The sequence below is a fragment of the Oncorhynchus mykiss genome, chromosome 27 (genome assembly GCF_013265735.2).
Source record: "Oncorhynchus mykiss isolate Arlee chromosome 27, USDA_OmykA_1.1, whole genome shotgun sequence".
Taxonomy (NCBI): Eukaryota; Metazoa; Chordata; class Actinopteri; order Salmoniformes; family Salmonidae; genus Oncorhynchus; species Oncorhynchus mykiss.
This window is the reverse complement of record NC_048591.1, coordinates 23,523,800-23,547,500: the sequence shown is the minus strand read 5'-3', so window position 1 is coordinate 23,547,500 and position 23,701 is coordinate 23,523,800. Positions and strand designations below refer to the sequence as shown.

Here is a 23,701-nt window from a genome sequence, read left to right as displayed (position 1 = left end):
GGTTAGTATATACACTATATACACACAAGTATGTGGACACCCCTTAAAATGAGTTGTTTTGGCTATTTCAGCCACACCCGTTGCTGACAGGTGTATAAAACTGAGCAACCAAGCCATGCAATCTCCGTAGACAAACATTGGCAGTAGAATGGCCTTACTGAAGAACTCAGTGACTTTCAACATGGCTCCTTTCCGTCAAATATCTGCCCCAGTCAACTGTAAGTGCTGTTATTGTGAGGTGGAAACATCAAGGAGCAACAACGGCTCAGCCGCGAAGTGGTAGGCCACACAAGCTCGCAGAATGGGATTGCAGAGTGCAGAAGCGTGCAGCGCGTAAAAATCATCTGTCCTTGGATGCAACACTCACTACCGAGTTCCAAACTGCCCTTGGAAGCAACGTCAGCAAAATAACTTTGTTGGAAGCCTCATGAAAGGGGTTTCCATGGCCGAGCAGGCGCACACAAGCCTAAGATCACTATGTGCAATACCAAGCGTCGTTTGGAGTGGTGTAAAACTCGCCGCCATTGGACTCCATTGGATCAGTGGATATGTGTTCTCTAGAGTGATGAATCACGCTTCCCCATCTGGAAGTAATACTGATGAATCTGGGATGGAGAATGCCAGGAGAACGCTACTTGCCCGAATGCATAGTGCCTACTGTAACATTTGGTGAAAGAGGAATAATGGTCTGGGGCTGTTTTTCATGGTTCGGGCTAGGCCCCTTAGTTCCAGTGAAGGGAAATCTTAACGCTACAGCATACCATGACATTCTAGATGATTCTGTGCTTCCAACTTTGTGGCAACAGTGTGGGGAAGGCCCTTTCCTGTTTCAGCAAGACAATTACCCCGTGCACAAGACAAGGTCCATACAGAAATGGTTTGTCGAGATTGGTGTGGACGAACTTGACTGGCCTGCACAGAGCCCTGACTTCAACCGCATCAAACACTTTTGGGATGAATTGGAACACTGACTGCGAGCTAGGCCTAATCGCTCAACATCAGTGCCCGACCTCACTAATGCCCTTGTGGCTGAATGGAAGCAAGTCCCCACAACAACGTTCCAACATCTAGTGGAAAGCCTTCTCAGAAGAGTGCAGGCTGTTATAGCAGCAAAGGGGGACCAACTCCATATTAATGTCCATGATTTTGGAATGAGATGGTTGACAAGCATGTGTCCACATACTTTTGGTCATGTAGTATATGTGGATTCTCTTAGCTTCTGGATGACTTTTTGCCTTCTGTATTTTAATATTTTATGTCCTCAGCCTCCACTAAAATTATTTGCAGCTTTCCTTGTATACTTTATCTGAACAAGACTGCCACCCAGTGTCCAATTTCTATAAAACAGACCTATTGTGGTTATTCTAGTTTACTGTATACCTGTATACTGCATTTGGATGAAAGGTAGTTTACTCCAACAGAATGTATGCAATCACTTGGAGTCTATTTACAGTGTTTTACTTATCAACATTCACTTTTGCATTTGTCCAGGGCAGCGTGTTGAAACACCTGTGCTCCATCAAGCCTCCGGTTTACACTCCTCCTTGACAAACAGACTCACTGCCATAATCTCAACAATCATCTTTACTTTGTGGGTTGGATCTTGAGGTTAAGAATTTCACAACTGGCAGGGACTATGCCACATGACACGGATAATAAATTAGCACCTTGTTCGTGTTCCTTTTACACAATTGTACATATTTCCATTGGCGCAGTGTAATACGATTACATTAGCATATGTTTAAGATTCCCGTATGAAAATTCAACAACACAATTTTTATTGGACAACTTTATTTTCAATGGTGTTTGCTCTTCTTACACTTAACGTTTCTACAGTATAGGCTGCTATCAATATTGACTGCTGGCATTGAACAGTGACCACTAGTCATAATGGGCACTAAACCCGTTTGAGGGAAGCACACACCTCCCTGAGTCTGACCCACCTACCTCCAGTGGATGTCCGAATTTCTCTACAGACAGAGGTAGTTTCCAAAACAAGGTAAAACATTTTATTTACATTTTTTTGTTTGGCCTATATTTGTCTCTCCAAAAAGTTACAAAGTAAGATATCAATCTATTGTTCTTCAGATTTTAACGTCTGATGAGGAAGAACATGAAGGCGCTGTGAAGCCTTACCCACAATGACTTTTGGGAAACAATAAAACTCAAGTTATTGACATAACACAGACATTTTAATCGCTGTCTATACCCACTGTCCTGAAGGCAACACTTGTGAACGAAAATGATTACGAGCTGCCTCATATCCTAAGGTTAGTAAGAAATTATCATACAAGGAATTTAGACTTCAGAGGCCTGTGTATTAATTCTTATTCTTCATGTGGGCTACTTTTTAGGATGGTGTTTTTCAAGCCAGCATCATGTGCCGGTGCCAATTAAAATATATAAATAAAATGTTATTTTTCTTTCCGAAGCTGATCTTATTGTTTTCCTACATACAACAAATGTAAACTTATTTTAAAGAGGACTACGATACTGCAGCTTTAGGGCTTCTCTTTCTGAGAAGAAGACATGAGTCTATGCAATTTAATTATCCAATTACACTAATTTAGTTATGAGACGGATTAAGCAGGCAAAAACATAACATTGCACAAAACATTTCCATTTTATAGGTTATCGACTGTTCTCTGCTACTATTGTAGGCTACTATAAAAAAAAATGTTTTAAAGCCTATCTCTTTGATTTACTGACAGTTCACACCCACAATATGAAATTTATGAAATGTTTTACATTTAACTATAATGTGAATAGCTAACATCAATGTCGAAATCCATGAGACAGGACAGAACCCAGGTAGCACACATATGAGGCTTCCATACTCATGTATCTTTTTATCTGACAAATGTTTAGCTGTAAGCTTTTTAGCTGTTTGCCCAATATTTATAAGTCATTTTCACTCAGAAGTCTTCACAAGGTTGCTGGGTTTGTATTAAGGCAGTGGACACTACAATATGTTAACAGTTGATAATGGAGGACAAATTATTCATAATTTATATCAGAGTTGACCCTAATCTTATAGAGATTTTTATTGATTGATTTAAGTAAAGTAGGCAACCCATCTAAACTAAGGTAAGTCAACAGAATTTAATTGAGAAGGAAAAAATAAATGTTTGAATTAGGGTTTTCAGCATGGAATTCTGTGGCTGTGTTTACACAGGCAGCCCAATTCTGATAATGTTTTCAATAATTTGACTTTTGACTAATCAGATCAGCTCTGAAAAAGATCTGATGTGAAAAGATCTGATGTGCTTGGTCAGAAGACCAATTAATGGAAAAAATATCAGAATTGGGCTGCCTGTGTGAACGCAGCCTATTCGTCAGATGGTTTACAAAGGAATATGTCCTAATCTATTTGGGGCTTCATTACACCCAGCATAGGTATGGCAAATTATATTCATGCTGATTTCAGCAGACTGTCAACTCAACTTACTCTTTTGTTTCTCAATGACTGTAAATCATGATTACTACCTTATTTCACTCACTGTACGCAATTTATTTAACAAGGCGTTGATCACCCCGGTGTTCAGAAACATCTAAAGCACAGTAATTAAACTCTCCACCCACTGACTGCATCATCAGAGTATTTTGTAGTTGAGATAAAATAATACAGAGTACACTTAGTCCATGTGACCTCAGAGACAAATCACATCAACTTAAATTAATGAGGTTTTATCTAGCATGATTTAATGAATTAGAATGTTTGATCCAACATGATTTTCTGCTCCCAAGTGGCACAGCGGTCTAAGGCACTGCATCTCAGTGCTAGAGGCGTCACTACAGACATCCTGGTTCGAATCCAGGCTGTATCACAACCGGCCATGATTGGGAGTCCCGTAGGGTGGTGCACAATTGGCCCAGCGTCGTCCAGTTTTGGCCAGTGTAGGCTGTCATTGTAAATAAGAATTTGTTCTTATTAACTGACTTGCCTATTTAAATAAAGGTTAAATAAAAAAATATGATTTACCGAATTAGTGTTTGATCCAGCATGATTTACCGAATTAGTGTTTCATCCAGCATGATTTACTGAATTAGTGTTTGATCCAACACGATTTACTGAATTAGTGTTTGTTCCAGCATGATTTACTGAATTAATGTTTGATCCAGCATGATTTACCGAATTAGTGTTTGATCCAACATGATTTACTGAATTAGTGTTTGATCCAGCACGATTTACCAAATTAGTGTTTGATCCAGCATGATTTACTGAATTAGTGTTTGATCCAGCATGATTTACTGAATTACTATTTGATCCAGCATGATTTACTGAATTAGTGTTTGATCCAGCACGATTTACCGAATTAGTGTTTGATCCAGCATGATTTACTGAATTAGTGTTTGATCCAACATGATTTACTGAATTCATGTTTGATCCAGCATGATTTACTGAATTAGTGTTTGATTCAGCATGATTTACCGAATTAGTGTTTGATCCAGCATGATTTACTGAATTAGTGTTTGATCCAGCATGATTTACTGAATTAGTGTTTGATCCAGCACGATTTACTGAATTAGTGTTTGTTCCAGCATGGTTTACCAAATTAATGTTTGATCCAGCATGATTTACCGAATTAGTGTTTGATCCAGCATGATTTAACGAATTAGTGCTTGATCCAACATGATTTACTGAATTAGTGTTTGATCCAGCACGATTTACTGAATTAGTGTTTGATCCAGCACGATTTACTGAATTAGTGTTTGTTCCAGCATGATTTACCGAATTAGTGTTTGATCCAGCATGATTTACTGAATTAGTGTTTGATCCAGCATGATTTACTGAATTAGTGTTTGATCCAGCATTATTTACTGAATTAGTGTTTGATCCAACATGATTTACTGAATTAGTGTTTGATCCAGCATGATTCACTGTTCACTGTTCATTTACAGTCAACATTCTCCATATAGAGCCTAACCTTGACATGAACAGTTTTATCAACCTTACCTAAGGACAAAATATACTATGCTGTAATGTAGCATCAGTTCAAAAGCACCTGCTTGGAAATGTTTTCCCCAAGAGCAAGGCCATGCTATGATCACATACTCAAGCCTTTGGTCATGTGTCTGTTGTTGCTTAGAGGCACTGTTTTACTATGATGAGCAATGTGTGAATTATGGGATGATGAAAACAAAGCCTCCAGGAGCTCACACCTTGAATATTCTTATCAACTCTGCAGGTGCCAGCTACCTGAGCGATGCCTCTGGAGCTCCGAGCTTAGAGACAGACGCTGCCCATCACATCCCATCACGGACTGCCTCAACAGGCCTCAGGGCCCAACTCCAAGCCCTTTCCACATCAGCCCTGGCGAGAGAGAACCTGAGTCACCATGATAGACCTGAGCCATCTGACGGAGGAGGAACAGTCGATGATCATGACTGTGCTGAAGAGAGATGAAGAGCTGAAGAAAGCAGAGGAGGAGAGGATCAAGTGAGTTTGTGATAGCCCTATTCTCACAGCTCTGAACCACGACTGTGTCATTTGTGTATTTCCTAGTTCCCACATATTTTGATAAAACATTTGTGTTGCCCCACTTAGCCTCTCCACCCTCTAGCTAAAATTATAGTTATGTAATCAAATACATGCTTTGTGTATTGCATGTAAATATGCTATATTGTTTTAGATAATGTAATGTATTCAATATTGTTGTATTTTTTAGTGCCTATTCGTTCCCTTTCATTCTATGAGGAGAGTGGTTTCTCTGTCAACCTCCCCCCACCTGTGTGGGAGAGGTTAAAAGGCTGGTGAAGTGATGTTCGTTTGTCTGTAATATAATAACAACTCAGCCAGATATGGACACAGCCTCCACCACAGAGAGGCCTCAATGTGAGATAAGCAATTAGATTGACCCTCCGATTCAACTTTACAGAACCACGTGGGAGAGAAAAATGCAGGCTCAATGGTCTGAAATAGATACCCACAGAGGTAGAACACATATATACACCTCACTGCGTTTAACCATGGAATCCTGAGGCACATCCACTACATAAACAACGTCATGTTGATGTATACTCAGACAGTCTTAGAATTTCTTGTCATGTCATTACACATTCAGACGTGCCAACTAAGGACAACTGGATCTTAAATTAGCTTAGTCTTAAGCCTTCTTGTCAAAGCAGTTCCACAGTGAGAAAAAAGTTGAGAAACAAAGGCCTATTCATTTTGATTCTATAATGGAGTTGGCTAGACAAGTCTATTTCTAACAGTAGAAGACTGGAGACTGACTCTGTATGGTCGACTTGTCTGTGTTCAGCCATGGCCTTAGTGTAAAAGGATTAACACCAATCGTATGTATTAATGTGCTACCCCTCTTTCACATGACCAGGGTTGTTTACCTTCTCTTTTCCACCCACCCTCTCTTCTTAATCCGCCACACACTCCCTCCTCCCTTTCTGTGGACTACTTTGTCAATCACTTTGAAAAGAAGCTCCTCATTCATTCAGCCTATTGAGTCCACTAGTCTCACTCCCACAGAACTACCCTACGCCTTGAACTCTTTCTCCCCTCTCTCTCAAGATGAAATGCTGTGAGTATTGAGGTCCGGCTGCCCTGCCACCTGCCTCCTCGACCCCATCTCTGGAGAACTTCTCACTTCCCTCATCAACTCACCCTTGACCACTGGCTGCATCCACTCTGACATCAAAATGTCCCAAGTCGTTCCCCCTCCTCAAGAAACCAACACTCGACGACTCTGATGTCAAAAACTACAACTGGTATCACTTCTTTCTTTTCTTTCCAAAACACTTGACCGTGCTGTCTCTGACCAACTCTCGCTATCTCACTCAGAACGATCTTCTTTACTCTAACCAGTCAGGCTTCAAGACGGGTCACTCAACCAGACTAGTCTTCTCTGTGTCACGTAGGCTGTCCGCTCTGCGAAATCTGACTCTCTCTCCTCTGTTCTCATCCCCCTAGATCTATCCGCTGCCTTCAACAACATAAACAATCAGATCCTCCTCTCAAGGATGGGCATCTCAGGCTCTGCACACTTTTGTATTTCATCCTACCTGGCAGCCACTCCTACCAGGTGACATGGAGAGGATCTTTGTCTACACCACGTATCTCTCACTACTAGTTTCCCCCAGGGCTCAGTTCTAGGCCCTCTTCTCTATCTACACCAAGTCACTCGGCTCCATCATATCCTCACAAGGTCTCTCCTATCTTTACTATGCGGATGACACAACTACTTTTTTCCTCTCCCCATTCTGACACCCAGGTGGCTACATGCATCTCTGCGAGCCTGGCAGATATCTCAGCTTGGATGTCAGCCAACCACCTCGAGCTCTTCCTCCTCCCGCTCAAAGACCTCTCTATCACAGTTGACAGCTCCACGGTGTCCCCCTCCCAGAGTGCAAAGAACCTTGGTGTGACCCTGGACAACACCCTGTTGTTCTCTGCAAACATCAAAGCAGTGACTCACTCCTGCAGGTTTTTTATTTTATTTAACTAGGCAAGTCAGTTAAGAACAAATTCTTATTTACAATGACAACCTAGGAGCAGTGGGTTAACTGCCTTGTTCAGGGGCAGAACAACAAATTTGTACCTTGTCAGCTCTAACCACTAGGCTACCTGCCACCCCAAAGAAGAGATACCGGTTGTAGTTTTTGACATCAGAGGAGTCGAGTTGGTAGAAGGTTCATGCTCTACAACGTCCGTAGAGTACGACCTTACCTCCCACAGGAAGTGGCGCAGGTCCTAATCCTGGCACTTGTAATTTCCCGTCTGGACTACTGTAACTCGAGGTTGACTGGGCTCCCCACTTGTGCCATCAAACCCCTGCAACTTATCCAGAATTCTCCACCCCTACAGGATGGCAGCTCTCACTCATCCCAGTCAAACTCTTCTCTGTCCTGGCACCCCAATGGTGGGACCAGCTTCCTCCTGAAGCTAGGACAGCAGAGTCCCTTAAATAAGTGTTTTCTCCTCAAAAAGAATGTGAACTATTTAGCACAAGCGCTGCATTGTGTTCCATTGGGTTAGATTGTTAACTCATGTGGTGGTAAATGTACCTTTCCCGTCAACGTTTAGCCTATAGTGTGTCTCTCAACCAGAATAAATCAATGGCATTACCTAAAGGTAATTATTCAGAATCACATCCTTGACTGAACTGTGTTCCACCTTTTGTGCTTATGTAATGTGTTTAATGGGTAACTGTACCGTACCCTGTATACTGTGATGTACCTGGGTGTGTTTTTCCCATCAGGCAGCTGCAGAAAACCAGTGCCCCAGTGAACAGCAGGCTCAAGTACCTGACAGGGGAGTGGTTTTACGAGGCCAAGTCTCTGAGACACCGGGAAAAGATTCATGGCTCCGAAGTAATCCTGGCCTCCATGAAGCAGAGGAAAGCAGGTTCTTTAGGTGGGTCAAAAACACTGTTCAAACACTAATTGAGCGCTGCATACAGTAAGTCATTCTCATGCAAGATAAGTATGTGTGCAGTTCAAACATACTGCAGTATAATGAAAAAGCCATACATCAGAGTAAAACATATATATATATATATTTTTTTTATGTAATTATTATATATATATATTTTTTTTTACCAGGTAGGCCAGTTGATAAGTTCTCATTTACAACTGTGACCTGGCCAAGATAAAGCAAAGCAGTACAAGAAAAACAACAACACAGAGTTACACATAAACAAACGTACAGTCAATAACCCAAAATAAAATAAAAATAGAAAGATCTATGTACAGTGTATACAAATGTAGAAGAGTAGGGTGGTAGGCAATAAATAGGCTATAGAGGTGAAATAATTACAATTGAGCATTAATACTGGAGTGATATATGTGCAGATGATGATGTGCAAGTAGAGATACTGGGGTGCAAGAGGGTAAGTAATAATATGGGGATGAGGTGTACTATTTACAGACTAGCTGTGTACAGGTACAGTGATTGGTAAGCTGCTCTGACAGCTGATGCTTAAAGGGAGATATTTATATACTTTAGATTGCCTCGCCTGGTTTACCAACTACTTCTCTGATAGAGTTCAGTGTGTCAAATCGGAGGGCCTGTTGTCTGGACCTCTGACAGTCTCTATGGGTGTGCCACAGGGTTCAATTCTCGGGCCGACTCTCTTTTCTGTATACATCAATGATGTTGCTCTTGCTGCTGGTGATTCTCTGATCCACCTCTACGCAGACGACACCATTCTGTATACTTCTGGCCCCTCCTTGGACACTGTGTTAACTAACCTCCAGATGAGCTTCAATGCCATACAACTCTCCTTCCGTGGCCTCCAACTGCTCTTAAACGCAAGTAAAACTAAATGCATGCTTTTCAATCGATCGCTGCCCGCACCTGCTTGCCCGTGCAGCATCACTACTCTGGACGGCTCTGACTTAGAATACGTGGACAACTACAAATACCTGGGTGTCTGGTTAGACTGTAAACTCTCCTTCCAGAGTCACATTAAGCATCTCCAATCCAAAATTAAATCTAGAATCTGCATCCTATATCGCAACAAAGCATCCTTCACTCATGCTGCTAAACATACCCTCGTAAAACTGACCATCCTACCGATCATCGACTTCGGTGATGTCATCTATAAAATAGCCTCCAACACTCTACTCAACAAACTGGAAGCAGTCTATCACAGTGCCATCCGTTTTGTCACCAAAGCCCCATACACTACCCACCATTGCGACCTGTACGCTCTCGTTGGTTGGCCCTCGCTTCATACTCGTCGCCAAACCCACTGGCTACAGGTTATCTACAAGTCTCTGCTAGGTAAAGCCCCGCCTTATCTCAGCTCACTGGTCACCATAGCAGCACCCACTCGTAGCACGCGCTCTAGCAGGTATATCTCACTGGTCACCCCCAAAGCCAATTCCTCCTTTGGTTGTCTTTCCTTCCAGTTCTCTGCTGCCCATGACTGGAACGAATTGCAAAAATCTCTGAAGCTGGAGACTCACATCTCCCTCACTAGCTTTAAGCACCAGCTGTCGGAGCATACAGCTGTACATAGCCTATCTGTAAACAGCCCATCTATCTACCTACCTCATCCCCATACTGGAATGTATTTATTTATTTTGCTCCTTTGCACCCCAGTATCTCTACCTGCACATTCATCTTCTGCCCATCTACCATTCCAGTGTTTAATTGCTATATTGTAATTACTTCGCCACCATGGCCTATTTATTTCCTTAACTTACCTCATTTGCACTCACTGTATATAGACTTTTTGTTTTCTTTTGTTCTACTGTATTATTGACTGTATGTTTTGTTTATTGCATGTGTAACTCTGTGTTGTTGTATGTGTCGAATTGCTACGCATTATCTTGGCTAGGTGGCAGTTGCAAATGAGAACTTGTTCTCAACTAGCCTACTTGGTTAAATAAAGGTGAAATAAAAATAAATTAAAAAGTGCTGAATGTTGTATTAATATGTCAAGTTTATGCTATCGGGTTTGTACGGTATGTTCAGATCATCAGCAGGGTTATTGAGTTTATAGAGAGTATACTGTAAGCACTTACTGTATTCCCTGTCTGTCAGTCTTTATCTGTATGTCTGTCTGTCCTGCAGATGGGTTTCTTTCCAGACCCAGAGCAGTCAGCGGTAAAGTCTCAGACATCACCCCCCCTCCAAAACCTGCCAGGCTCCTGGAGGCACCAACACAGCCAACACAGCCCCAGAAGAACAGGTGATCCACTGCTCCACTGCACTCCTCGTCCCACCCCTCCATCCTCCGTCCTAACCCATCCCTCTCTCTGCTGTACCCCATTACTCTACCCAGTCTCAGAACCATGCCTTGAGGCTAGGTCAGTATAGTAGTTCAGCATGAGTGATCAATCATAGCGCTTGCCTGCACAGAGTGAGTCCTGTGGTGTGTGTGTGTGTGTGTGTGTGTGTGTGTGTGTGTGTGTGTGTGTGTGTGTGCGCGCGTGTGCACGCGCAGGGATGCACGTGTGTGTGTCTTAGGTGTGACTCAATCTCAATTTGAGTCAACATAGGTGGTGCTCACGCTTACATGGAATCTATCTGCTCTGTTATATTTACAGGATGTGGTCTCACGAGGCTAGGAGTCAGTCAGTATGGGAATGCTACGAAAAGTTATTATTTTGAGAAGCAAGTAATTCAACTAGAGAGGCCTGTAACTTTATGTGTGGCTGTTAATGTACAGGTAACGTGCCTGTATTATTCTCTGCCCAGTCACTTGTATTATAACTTACATCACTTCCTAAAGTAAATACAAAGTGAAGCTTTCTATAAGTCTTGTAGTGAAGCTTGGTGTGTTTGGCATGCTGTGCATGAGGTCATATGGGCTGTGTTGACCTCCCTGACTCCCAGTGGGCAGCAGCCAGATCTCTAGGTGAGTCGACTCTTCCACAGCTCTGCCTCCCTTTGATGTCACAATGAATCACATGTGAGCAGGCATCAGTTATGCAGGAGGCTTGTTCACTGAACAGCCGGTCACAGAGGTGCTCAGGAATTGAATGAGGAAGTGCAGATACTAAGCCCTTTCCTTACAAGGCCACAGTGTAACAGTGGTCTCCAATGTCCATCTGATTTGACATCCAGTACAGTGTATCTGGGCTCCCGAGTGGCACAGCGGTCTAAGGTACTGCATCACAGTGCTAGAGCCGTCACTACAGACCCTGGTTTGATACCGGGCTGTATCACAACCGGACGTAATCGGGAGTCCCATAGGGCGGCGCACAATTGGCCCAGCGCTGTCCGGGTTAGGAGAGGGTTTGGCTGGGGTAGGCTGTCATTGTAAATAATAATTTGTTCTTAACTGACTTGCCTACTTAAATAAAAGTTAATTAAAAACTTTAAAAAAATGTTTTATCCTGGTGCTCTGAGGGCTACTCATCTATAGTATAAACCCCAATTCCTATTATATTCTGATAGTGATCATTCTGTCTCCTTTGCAGCAAAAGCCTCAATGTATCAGATGCAGAGAAAGAGAGAATGAATTCAGTTGTGCAGTCCCCGGGAAGGGTAGGTGAGATTTCATTTGCAGAGAATATATGTGAAGCATGAACAGAATAAACAAACAAAGTATTTTCATGCTGTTCAGATTTTTTTCTGTTGTTCCAATCATCATATCACAGTATGACTTTTAGAGTATTGTGAAATATATATTTTCTTCTCTTCTCATTCCAGCCAAGGCACAATCCTTTCAATCGAGCATCCCTTATTCTAGAGGTAGAGAAGACAGAAAAACAGTCCAATGGAAATCAAGAGACAGAGAAAGCATCTGAAGCAGGTTAGAGTGCAGTGCATATACCTTTTTACACAATCAAGCATTATGGTACATTGAAGAATAGGAGGTTGAGTCAAATTGAATAACATGATCTTTCAGGATAGTGTGAGAACAATTTTTGGCCCGGTTCACAATAGTGCTTTACAGATGTAGGATCTTAATTTGATCATAATTTTTTTGCTGAGAATGTTCCTGCACTGCAGATGAGCTTCGTAATTTTGCATAAATTCACAAAAAACAGATGGCTATATTAACAGTATTGCAGTTTTCATTTAGCCTACTTTTAGCTAGTTAATAGCATAATCATGACCAAGCAACATTATGGACTAAACGTTCAAATCCTGTTGCTGCTGGATTATTTTTGATGTGGCAATATAGGTAAAATTAAGATCATACATCTGGAGTAAGGTGATACTGATGCCAACCAGGCCTCTGACATGGAAATAATTTATCACAGTATCACATCTCCTCATGTTCCACCATTGTGTTCTCACACACACAGAGCCCTTATCTCCCCTGATCATTCTCATGACAGCAGACTCCACCAGTCACAACTCAGCAGGCTCTGCCACCTCCGAGGGGTCCTCTCTAGGATTCAGGCCTGTGCCCAAGAAAATAACCATCCTCTCCCGGCACTCGCAGAGCTCTCTCACGGGCAGTGATATCTCCATTCCTGGGCTGCAGGGTCATCCAGCTGGGTCAAAGGTCATCGCCCCTGCCTCTCAGGGAAGTCTCCAACATGGCTACAGCTGTGGCTCAAACCAGTCTAGCCAGGGGGCTTTGGACGTTCAGTCACAGAAAATGTATCCAACTCCCATCTCTGAGTTACAGAACAATGTTACTCCAGTATCTCCCTCCAGTCAACAACCGAACACTTTGAGTCACCACTCCCACAAGCCACTGAAGCCTTTAACCCTAGTCTTCGCCAATACTGATTTTGAGAGAGCGAAAGAGGCCCATGAAAGAGAGAGGAGAGCAGAGCCCTCAGATAACTCACTTGTCAGACACCTAGTGAGAACCCCCTCTCATCTTAGGGAAACTGAGAGTTCCAAAGTTCCATTGAGGCCCTTGAGTGAGCCAAAGCCTCTCAGGCTGTTGAACCTTAGACCAGCCACACACTCTGATAATGACAGACACACAGATACATCCTACACAGGTCATCAGAAGAGTGAAGGTAGCGATGGTCTCATCCAGAGAGAGTTTGTCAGTGAGGGTCCTCCTCAGGGCAGAGAGAGGTCTGATGGTCCATTTTCAAAACCTCTGTCCATACCACTCTCTCCGAGCTCAGAACTAACAGCCCCTACTCACCACCAGCCTTCACAGTATGCAGCCTTTCAACTCATTGAGATGCAGGACAAGGAGGTGATAAGAACCTGCAATGTGGACACCTCAATCAGACAGGAGGACCCTAGTCTGCCTCCAACCACTGTGGGTAAGTCCAAAGACAGAAAGTGAAAATTCATGGAGCCCACACTACAATTTAAAACCAGTGTGAAGATGAATTCAAATTCATTAAAGTTCTTGGCCCAAGGGTATTGTTATACTGTTGAAATGTCTAATCTTTTTTTTTTTCTTCAGATCAATGGAAACATCCTGATCTCCATAACTCTGGGGATAAGCCTGATAAGCATGTTCATAAAAAAACAGTAAACCACAAACCTGCCTCTAAATCAGCCCCTCGTAGTCCCCAGCCCACAGCGGAGCAGGGCGACTCCATTTCTAAAGTCTTAGAGTGGTTCAGCCGCAGCACAGACAGCAACGACTGGCTGAAGACTGAGAGCGATCAACCAGACATGGAGGAAGACGTGATTAGCTCTGTGAAAACAGATACAGATGACCGGCCTACCTTTGAGAGCAGGTCTCAGCAGACGGAGAGGAAAGCTCCTGAGGGGAAGAGAAAGCTCCTACATGTTGACCCCAGCCTGGATATGCAAAGTATTGGAGGAGGAGTGTCAGTGTGTTTAACACCAGAGGTAAAGGATGGCTCTCAGTCGGAATCCTCTATGGATCAACCTACGGACCAGTCACCTTTGAATACATTAAGATCATACCAGCTCAAGTCTGAGGGGCTGAGAGCAGCATATTGGAAGGAGATCAAGCAAGTGATGTTAGATAGAGAAGAGGATGTGATAGATAGGCAAGAGAATGTGAAGAAGGTCAGTGGCCCTCCAGCCAAGGCTGTTGGACCACAGGTCACAACACAAGAAGTCAAACAGAAAGAGGTCCAAGATGAAAATCAACCACCCAAAATGACCCACCTGAAGTCCTTCTGGGAGAAGGGCAACACTGGGCCCAAGATACTCATCAGTAGATCAATCATTGACAAAAGACAGAAACCAATGGAGAAAGAGAAAGAGAGAGCACTAGCAGAGAAGTCTCATAGAACTATTTCTGTCCCAGAGTCAAACGGTGTGGAGGGGTCTTTGAGGAAGAATCTCAGGGATGAAAAAGGAGATGAACAGTTAAACCTAGATACTCAACAAAGCACTGCTAGTCGAGATATGAGAAGTGTTCAGCCGAGTGTTAGCCCTTACAAACAGGAGGTATACAGACCCCAAAATAGTGTTGTTATTGCTCCCTCTATAGAGATACGTACACTGCCAACCTGGGATGATAGCTACATTCATGGGGCTCAAAGTGAGGAGGACAATTTGACTTTAACAGAAGAAGATCTCAGAAGATCCCCAATGACAGTAGACAGAAGAAGCTCACAGGCAGAAATACTCTATCTAAGTAGACTCCATCCTCAGCCTGACACGCTGTCCCAGTCCAGACTCAGCCCAGAACATCAGAGATTCTCCCCATCAACACTCAGTCCTCAGCCTGAATTGCTCATCCAGCCCACAGTCAACCCCCAGCCTGTGACGCTCTCACCTGCCATACCAAAACCCCAACCTGAAATGCCATCCAGGGCCGGGTCCAAGCCCAGTCCCAGCCCACTGCCTGAACTACTCTCCCAGCCTACAAACAGCCTAGACTCTGAGAAGTTTAGACACAAGGCTGGAAAAGAAAGTGAACAGTTTTCCCCCAAAACTCAGCAAAGCAATGTCAATGTACAGTCAAGTGTGTCCACTAAAAAACAAGACCACACCATTAAAGATCAAGGAAATAGCCCACACACCCTGAAACAGGTTCCCCCTCAACAGGACAGCAAAGCAGACCGTATAAAGCAGCTCAAGTCCTTCTGGGAGCAGGAGAAGAACAGGCCTATATTTTACACGGGTAAATCAAAAGAAGCAGGGGACGCCAGCGTGACTCAAATTCCATCGGCCATAGAAAAGCTGAATAAAAGGTACACCAAGTCTGAGTTTGACCTGAGGTCAATCTGCAATGAATCTGACGGCGACCATGAAGGGGATTCCAACCTTTCCTCTGACAGAAAAATACAGAATTTCACAGTCTTCACGATGGATCAGAGACTGGAGAAGTCGTCCCCAAGCCTCGGAGCAAAACGCTCACAGTTTAAGAATCTCTGCAACTTCTGGGGTGAGGCCACTTCGAATAACAGAGGGCCGATCTCTTCTGACGAACTCAAAAGCCCCAAAAATAAGGAGCCAATGGATGCCCAGAACTCAATACTGGAGTTAAAGCAATGTGTTGACCCTGAATCTGCCCCCAGCCAGCCACAAAAGGTCAGTGCTACACTACCTTTGGATGAGAGCCAGCTCAAGAAAACATCTTCACCTTCTTCACCATCTTCTCCATCTCCCCTGCCATCTTTTGTCAGGGGGAACAAAGACAGAGAGCACCAGTCAAGGTCTAAATCGATTGGACTGGGTTCAGGAGCTATGATTGACACTAAAGAGCACCAGTCAAAGTCTAGATCAGTTGAGGTGGGATCAGGAGCTATGATTGACACTAAACCCAACTTCCCACCTCAAATCACCATAGAGTCAGAGCAGCAAAGAGCCCCTGGTGTCCCCCAGGTAACAAGGGACTCAGAACGGGACTTCACCAAAGATAAAAAGGCCCCGAAGCCCCAAAGCACCTCAGGAAAGGAATCTCGGTCTCATAAAGCTAGAAAAGACAGTTTTGGAAACTCAAGTGGAAGTGGACGTGCAAGTTCCCTTCGGCGCGCCACCAGTATGTACACATTAGACATGAATGAGGAACAGGCCCAAACTTCTATGTTGTACCCTAAAAAGACACTGGATATTAGTCATGTCCAGCCCAAGAGTATACGACAGAGTGGTGACAAGCACGCTCCTCCTGGTCCAAGGAGGTCCTCAAAATCATTGGACGAGTCTGAATCTCTGACCCCTCGCACTCGGGTCTTTGTTCCCAAAGACTACCCCTATTACCTGGAGTTTTCAGAGACCAGCGTCCACACTGCTCTGGCCCCGGCAGCAGGCCCGCCTGGGGCTGAACTTGACCTGAGTGGTGGGCTTGTCAGATCCAGCACCCTAGTGGACTCAGAGGAGCGCTACAGTAGGAGGAGCAGCAAGATAACCCAGCGGCCCCTGGCCCTCTGGTCAAACCAGGGCAGCACTGACACTGGACGGGAGTCATCATTAAGTGCATCTGAAATAGCATCGAGTAGCGCGTCTGAAACTTGGTCCAACTCCAGGACCAGTTCAAACCGTAAGTTTTGATGATCAATACGGTAGCGCCCTGTTGTTTTAGTACAAGTGTTATGTGACCTGTGATATATCATGAAAACATATAATAGTTATTTGTTTATCTGGGTTCCCTGTGGAGTAATCTTCTGATAGATGTTTTTCTAGATCAGGCAGCATCCAGGATGCAGTGTCCTGTCTGTTTCATTGTAAATAGAGTGTGTGCAGTGAATCAGCTGCCTGTGTTTCATTTGTGGGTTGGACGATACTCTTTTGTAACTTTATTGACACCACATAGTGCTCTGATAGAGCCAGCAACTAAGTAGCCAAGTTTAGCTTTGTTTGAGTTAGGCATTCCTCTCCAGGATACATTCCGGAGTTTACTTTTATGAGTAATGATATAATATAGCCAGTAAAAAAAATATTTTCTACAACTTCAAACATATTTCTCTCTTCCAACTTAACTCTAGAGACACTTTGGCTATCTGTAAACAACAGACTACATACACTGAGTGTACAAAACATTATGAACACTTGGTCTTTCCATGACATAGACTGACCAGGTGAATCCAGTTGAAATCTATGATCCCTTATTGATGTCACTTGTTAAATCCACTTCAATCAGTGTAGATGAAGGTGACGAGGCAGGATAAAGAAGGATGTTTAAGCCGTGGGACAATTTTGACATGAATTGTGTTTGTGTGCCATTCGGAGGGTGAATGGCACTTTCGTAGAGTCCATGCCCCAACAAATTGAGGCTGTTCGGATGGTAAAAGGGGGGAGGGGGCAGGAGGGGTTGCAACTCAATATTAGGAAGGTGCTCTTAATGTTTTATATGCTCCTTGTAAATGATCAGTGTAAAGAGGCCACATGTAATGTTTTTTTAACATGTCTATGTGTGGTCTTTGTTGAAGGCATCTACATGTACAGTATGAGCAACTATTTCTCTAATGTCTGATGTTTTAGGTGAAAATAATGATGAGGATCAAGACCCTATACAGAAGGCATTGAAAAGAGCTCAGGCCCGCTCACAAAATCTGGCCAAAAGTCTTGAGGATATCACAGCATCCATGCCACCACGTGAGAAATGTCCCTTGTCTCCTCAACCACTATACCAGCATTATAGTGGTGCTGTCAGGTTGGCCCATATACCAGAATTAGTGCATGTTGGGATGAAAATGTAATGTTGTCTATGTTTTACATAATTCCCAACAGGACAAGAAAGAAGACTGGCTCCCCTTGATGTCCTCAGGCAAAGCAGTGATGGTTAAGAATTGTTTTATACCTTTCTTGGAAATGTAATTAGCCTTTGGGTCGATATTGGGTTAGACAGTTTATACCAAATATAATATAGAATACAGGCTTTTTATTCTGTGTTGTAGAATGCTAGCATTGCTGGGTAATTCAATAGCTACAGTAAGTGATCTGTAATAAGGTTATGAGAGTATTATGGAACCTTTAGCCTCTCATCCTTCTCTCTGTTCTGTCCTCCCTCAGCATCCACCATCCCCTCTCCCTCCTCATCCCTCTACTCTGACCCTGAACATTTGAAGAAGATGAGCAAGTCTGTTCCCTCGTTCCTGCAGAACGAGGTAAAGCCACAACATCTTTATTCCATGCGAGCTCTTTAGGTCAAAGAACACTGTATGTCTGTATGTGCACTGGGCATTCTAGCGATGGTGTCTGTATTCTAGAGTGATTGCAGAGAAACTGACTCCGCCTCTGAAGACAGTTACCATGGAGGCAGGCAGAAGACAGGCAGATCTATGACTAACCTCAGCAGCTCCTCTGGCATGGCATCTGTGTCCTCTGTATGTTCACTTCACGCATGCTCTGCTAACACGCAACCACTGTTCACATTCAAAGCACGCACATGTTCTGCCTAACCAAACTTAGCTGGCATTTTTTATTGGCAACTATCATGATTATACAATATCAACAGTCTTATTAAATCTCTTAATTGTCCCATTAACCACACATTTTATAGTTTTTCACATCATGATTTTAATGAGAACTGCCTGAAATGCTAAGGTTTTATGTAAACTGTTTAGAAGGTTTTAACTGTGTGTGTGTGTGTGTGTGTGTGTGTGTGTGTATGTATGTTAGCTGAGTGGCAGTGTGATGACCATGTACAGTGGGGACTATGGAGGTGTGGAGGTGCAGGGGAACATCCAGTTCTCCATCAACTACGTTCAGAAGCTCAGGGAGTTACACATCTTCGTGGCTCAATGCCGAGACCTGGCCGCCGTCGACCCTAAGAGGGGCCGCTCTGACCCGTGAGTACAGTGGCAACTATTATACGAGGCCCCTTCCCCTGTTTTCAGGACCCTGTCTTTCAAAGATAATTCGTAAAAATCAAATTAATTTCACAGATCTTCATTGTAAAGGGTTTAAACACTGTTTCCCATGCTTGTTCAATGAACCATAAACAATTAATGAACATGCACCTGTGGAACGGTCGTTAAGACACTAACAGCTTACAGATGGTAGGCAATTAAGGTCACAGTTATGAAAACTTAGGACACTAAAGAGGCCTTTCAACTGATTCTGAAAAATACCAAAAGAAAGATGCCCAGGGTCCCTGCCCATTTGCGTGAACGTGCCTTAGGCATGCTGCAAGGAGGCATGAGGACTGCAAATGTGGCCAGGGCAATAAATTGCAATGTCCGTAATGTGAGACGCCTAAGACAGAGCTACAGTCGCAGTGGCAGACCACGTGAAACAACACCTGCACAGGATTGGTACATCTGAACATCATACCTGTGGGACAGGTACAGGATGGCAACAACAACTGCCCAAGTTACACCAGGAACGCACAATCCCTCCATCAGTGCTCAGACTGTCCGTAATAGGCTGAGAGAGGCTGGATGGAGGGGTTGTATGCCTGTAAGGTAGGTCCTCACCAGACATCACCGGCAACAACGTCGCCTATGGGCACAAACCCACCGTCGCTGGACCAGACAGGACTGGCAAAAAAGTGCTCTTCACTGACGAGTCACAGTTTTGTCTCACCGAGGGTGATGGTCGGATTTGCATTTATCGTCGAAGGAATGAGCGTTACACAGAGGCCTATACTCTGGAGCGGGATCGATTTGGAGGTGGAGGGTCACAGCATCATCAGACTGAGCTTGTTGTCATTGCAAGCAATCTCAATGCTGTGCGTTACGGGGAAGACATCCTCCTCCCTCATGTGGTACCCTTCCTGCAGGCTCATCCTGACATTACCCTCCAGCATGACAGTGCCACCAGCCATACTGCTGATTCTGTGGTGATTTCCTGCAAGACAGGAATGTGTTCTGCCATGGCCAGCGAAGAGCCCGGATCTCAATCCCATTGAGCACGTCTGGGACCTGTTGGATCGGAGGGTGAGGACTAGGGCCATTCCCCCCAGAAATGACTGGGGACTTGCAGGTGCCTTGGTGGAAGAGTGGGGTAACATCTCATAGCAAGAACTGGCAAATCTGGTGCAGTCCATTAGGAGGAGATGCACTGCAGTACTTAATACAGCTGGTGGCCACACCAAATACTGACTGTTACTTTTTATTTTGACCCCCCCTTTGTTCAGGGACACATTATTCAATTTCCGTTAGTCACATGTCTGTGGAACTTGTTCAGTTTATGTCTCAGTTGTTGAATCTTGTTATGCTCATACAAATATTTACACATGTTAAGTTTGCTGAAAATAAACTCCGTTGACAGTGAGAGGGCGTTTATTTTTTTGCTGAGTTTATATAGCCTTGCTTTCTTATTTACTCCTCCATGATTGATTGGACACTGCTGAAATACATGGTGCTTTGTGTGTATGAGTCTTGTGTTTCTTGTTGTAGGTATGTTAAAAGTTACTTGGTACCTGACAAAGCCAACATAGGGAAGAGGAAAACGTCTGTGAAGAAGAAGACTCTCAACCCCATTTTCAACGAGCTCCTCAGAGTACGAGAGTTTCTAAAAACTATATATAATTTAAGTTGAATAGAGAAATGTATCATTACATGTACATCAGGTCTGACATAAAGTGCTTTTAACAAAAAGTATTTCCTGTTCCTTTGTCAGTATCGGCTTCGTATGGAGCACCTCCGAACTCAGACCCTTATTCTCTCTGTCTGGCACCACGACACCTTTGGCAGGAACAGTTTTCTGGGTGAGGTGGATGTGGACCTGTCCAAATGGGACTTTGACCACACCCAGATGAACTACTTAGCTCTGAAATCCAGGGTGAGACAACATCACACCTGCTTTGTCTGTGTAATGGTCTCAGTACTGTGCCAAAACATTCATCCAAGACTGAAATCCATCTCTATGCTTTTGCTATTTATTTAAATGGCTGTGCCTGTTAGCATTGTGTGACATGACATGCTGTGCATGTTAGCATTGTTGGCCGTCATTGTAAATAATAATTTGTTCTTAACTGACTTGCCTAATTAAATAAAGGTTAAATAAAATAAAATAGAATTGTGTGACATGACATGCTATACACAGTGGGTTGTGGAAGTGTGAGTGTAGTTTGGAGTGTGTCCAGTAAGGTGGTGGTGCTATTTAGTAAATTAGGGTGTTCTCACTGTACTCTCTGTGCTGGCGGTCTCTGCCTGGTCTCCTCAGCCCACCTCCAGTCTGCAGCCTTCAGATTACAGAGGGGAGATGAAACTGGCCATACGCTTCCTGCCTCAAGTCTCCCACAGTAAGAGTCTGCACGCCTGACATGTCTTAACCATCACCAGTGTCTATAAGCAATTTATTAAATAGAAAAGGTATATTTTATGAAGAAAATGTGTTGCTTTCGGTAACTAGTTACCATACAGTCAAATATCAATTTTGTGCAACAGAAAGATACAGTGTACACAAGTTCACTGAATCATGCTTGATTATAACCACTAGGCCCAGGAAAGGATCCCCCCTCTAACAAAGGTGAGGTTCATATTTGGATGAAAGACTGCAAGAACCTTCCCCTCATCAGAGGGGCCACCATCAACCCATATGTCAAGTGGTACGTACAGCACATGCCATAAATAATATCAACATTTGAAATGTATGAATTGCTCAATATGATCAAGGACAACTACAGCATCTGGGGAGAACAGAAAATGTGGAGGCCTATCATTAGACATATCAATTAGCCCCAATTTCCAGCCTTTCACATTTACTTTGCTCGTGATAGTTGTAGGTATATGTAATATTTCTGAAACAATTGCCTGACTTGTGAGACTGCCTGACTCCTCTGTAGCTTTGTGCTCCCGGACACGAGCAGAAAGAGTCGACAGAAAACTCGGGTGCTGAGGAGGACGGTGGAGCCGGTGTTTAACCACACCATGGTGTACGATGGCTTCAGACAGGAGGACCTGAAGGAGGCCTGCGTGGAGCTGACTGTGTGGGACCGTGACAAGCTGGCCAGTAACCTCCTAGGGGGTCTAAGACTGGGGCCTGGCACAGGTACTAATGGACTATTCTATTCTATTATATGATTTTATTTTATATTCTAGATTTCTCCACAGAAACACAGGTTCTGTACATTCATTTTATTCAATTGACTTCATTGGCTAAGCCTAGGTTCTCTCCATCTCACCCTACAGGCAGAAGTTATGGGGCGTTGGTGAATTGGATGGACTCGAATGCTGACGAGGTAGCTCTATGGGAACGAATGATGACCTCTCCAAATGAATGGGTGGAGGATGTACTGCCACTAAGAATGCTAACCACAGCAAAGACTGTGCTGAAATGAGAACGACTGAGAGAAAGTCTTCAACCTGCCACAGTTCAAATAACGTTGTTGCGTTTTATGTTATATACTGTACATGTGATGTGTAATCTAGAATAATCAGACATTTTATATTGAAATATATAGGAATGAAGAAGCTTTTGTAAAAATCTGCTGAACAAGTTGATCAAATGTTATATTAATGATAATCATACAACCCAAATATGATTATTATCAGTCAAAACACACTTATTTTCTGTGTTTAATTCTCAATCACAACAAGTTTACTCACTCCATTATTTATATTTGATATGACAATTTTCCATGACATGAATGTTCATCCTAACATTAACCACAATTAAAGAATGTGCAATGATGAGTATTCAAAGTTTTGATTAGTGTCCAGAAGAAGTGAAGAGTTTTAGTAGATCCGTGGTCTGTGTGTGACGTTGATGAACAGTCTACTCTGTACCCATCTCTTCAAACATCGCTGCCTGTATAATGGCCCTCACATGTGACTTTGTACTTGATGTGCCAGATCACTTCGGGCAGAAAGCACTGAGCACTCTGGATAACCAGCCCCACCTGGTGGACAGACACACCGACAGCAGGCACTATTATTTTACCATACATGGTCAGGAAATGGTGGGTTTGGGAACCTGTGACTGTTGGTAACATTCTGGAATGGGATCTTTTTGGTAGACATAAAAAAGCTATATTTTTTGTTTCATTACACACACACACATATATGATGACAGAAGTGGTCAGTGAGACGGCTGGTTGCTCATGAACTCCATGACACTGGAGAAGCAGAGGGAGGTACAGAGCTGTGCCAGCGTGTCACTGCAGTGCAGCTGACGGTCCGTCTTCACTGTCTCAAAGGACCTCAGCCTCATGTCTGGCTCCCAGAGTGTACAAGGAACAGGTGCACCTGAGCCAGGGCAGTGGAGAGAAAAATCAACAGCGTACCAAATGGCATCCTATTCCCTATATAGTGCATTATCAGGGCCCAGGTCAAAAGTAGTGCACTAAAAACAGAATAGGGTGCCATTTGGGATGCATCCCATGATTCAGGGGTAAATATAAGTACTGTATGAAACTGTTAGTGGCTACTGAATATACTGAAACCAAAAGATAGGTGCCAGGTGAAATTGCTTAAATAAGGCAAATAGTTGAAATAATGACCTGTGTAGGTCCTGACAAAGCTTGTCAACATTTTGCTCTTTTCTCTTACTGCA

At 43.5% G+C, this 23,701-nt stretch overlaps 1 protein-coding gene across 3 annotated transcripts; it reads left to right on the top strand.

The window, feature by feature from the left end:
- Nucleotides 1-1,134: 1,134 nt before the first annotated feature.
- sytl2b (synaptotagmin-like 2b) lies at nt 1,135-22,838 on the top strand. 3 transcript variants are annotated; one of them, XM_021588038.2, is made up of 19 exons: nt 1,135-1,999; nt 5,190-5,440; nt 8,214-8,368; nt 10,535-10,652; nt 11,887-11,953; nt 12,119-12,221; nt 12,721-13,650; nt 13,797-16,799; nt 17,741-17,854; nt 17,990-18,040; nt 18,272-18,366; nt 18,469-18,585; nt 18,881-19,050; nt 20,602-20,704; nt 20,825-20,986; nt 21,371-21,449; nt 21,647-21,755; nt 21,993-22,198; nt 22,339-22,838. In XM_021588038.2, the coding sequence occupies exons 2-19, from the start codon at nt 5,340-5,342 to the stop codon at nt 22,485-22,487; spliced, it is 5,832 nt and encodes a 1,943-aa protein (XP_021443713.2). In that variant the 5' UTR covers nt 1,135-1,999; nt 5,190-5,339; the 3' UTR covers nt 22,488-22,838. The 3 variants fall into 3 exon arrangements, with proteins under 3 accessions (XP_021443713.2, XP_036821312.1, XP_021443712.2); XM_021588037.2 differs by lacking the exon at nt 1,135-1,999 and adding an exon at nt 2,037-2,270; XM_036965417.1 differs by lacking the exons at nt 1,135-1,999; nt 18,469-18,585 and adding an exon at nt 2,036-2,270.
- Nucleotides 22,839-23,701: the final 863 nt, after the last annotated feature.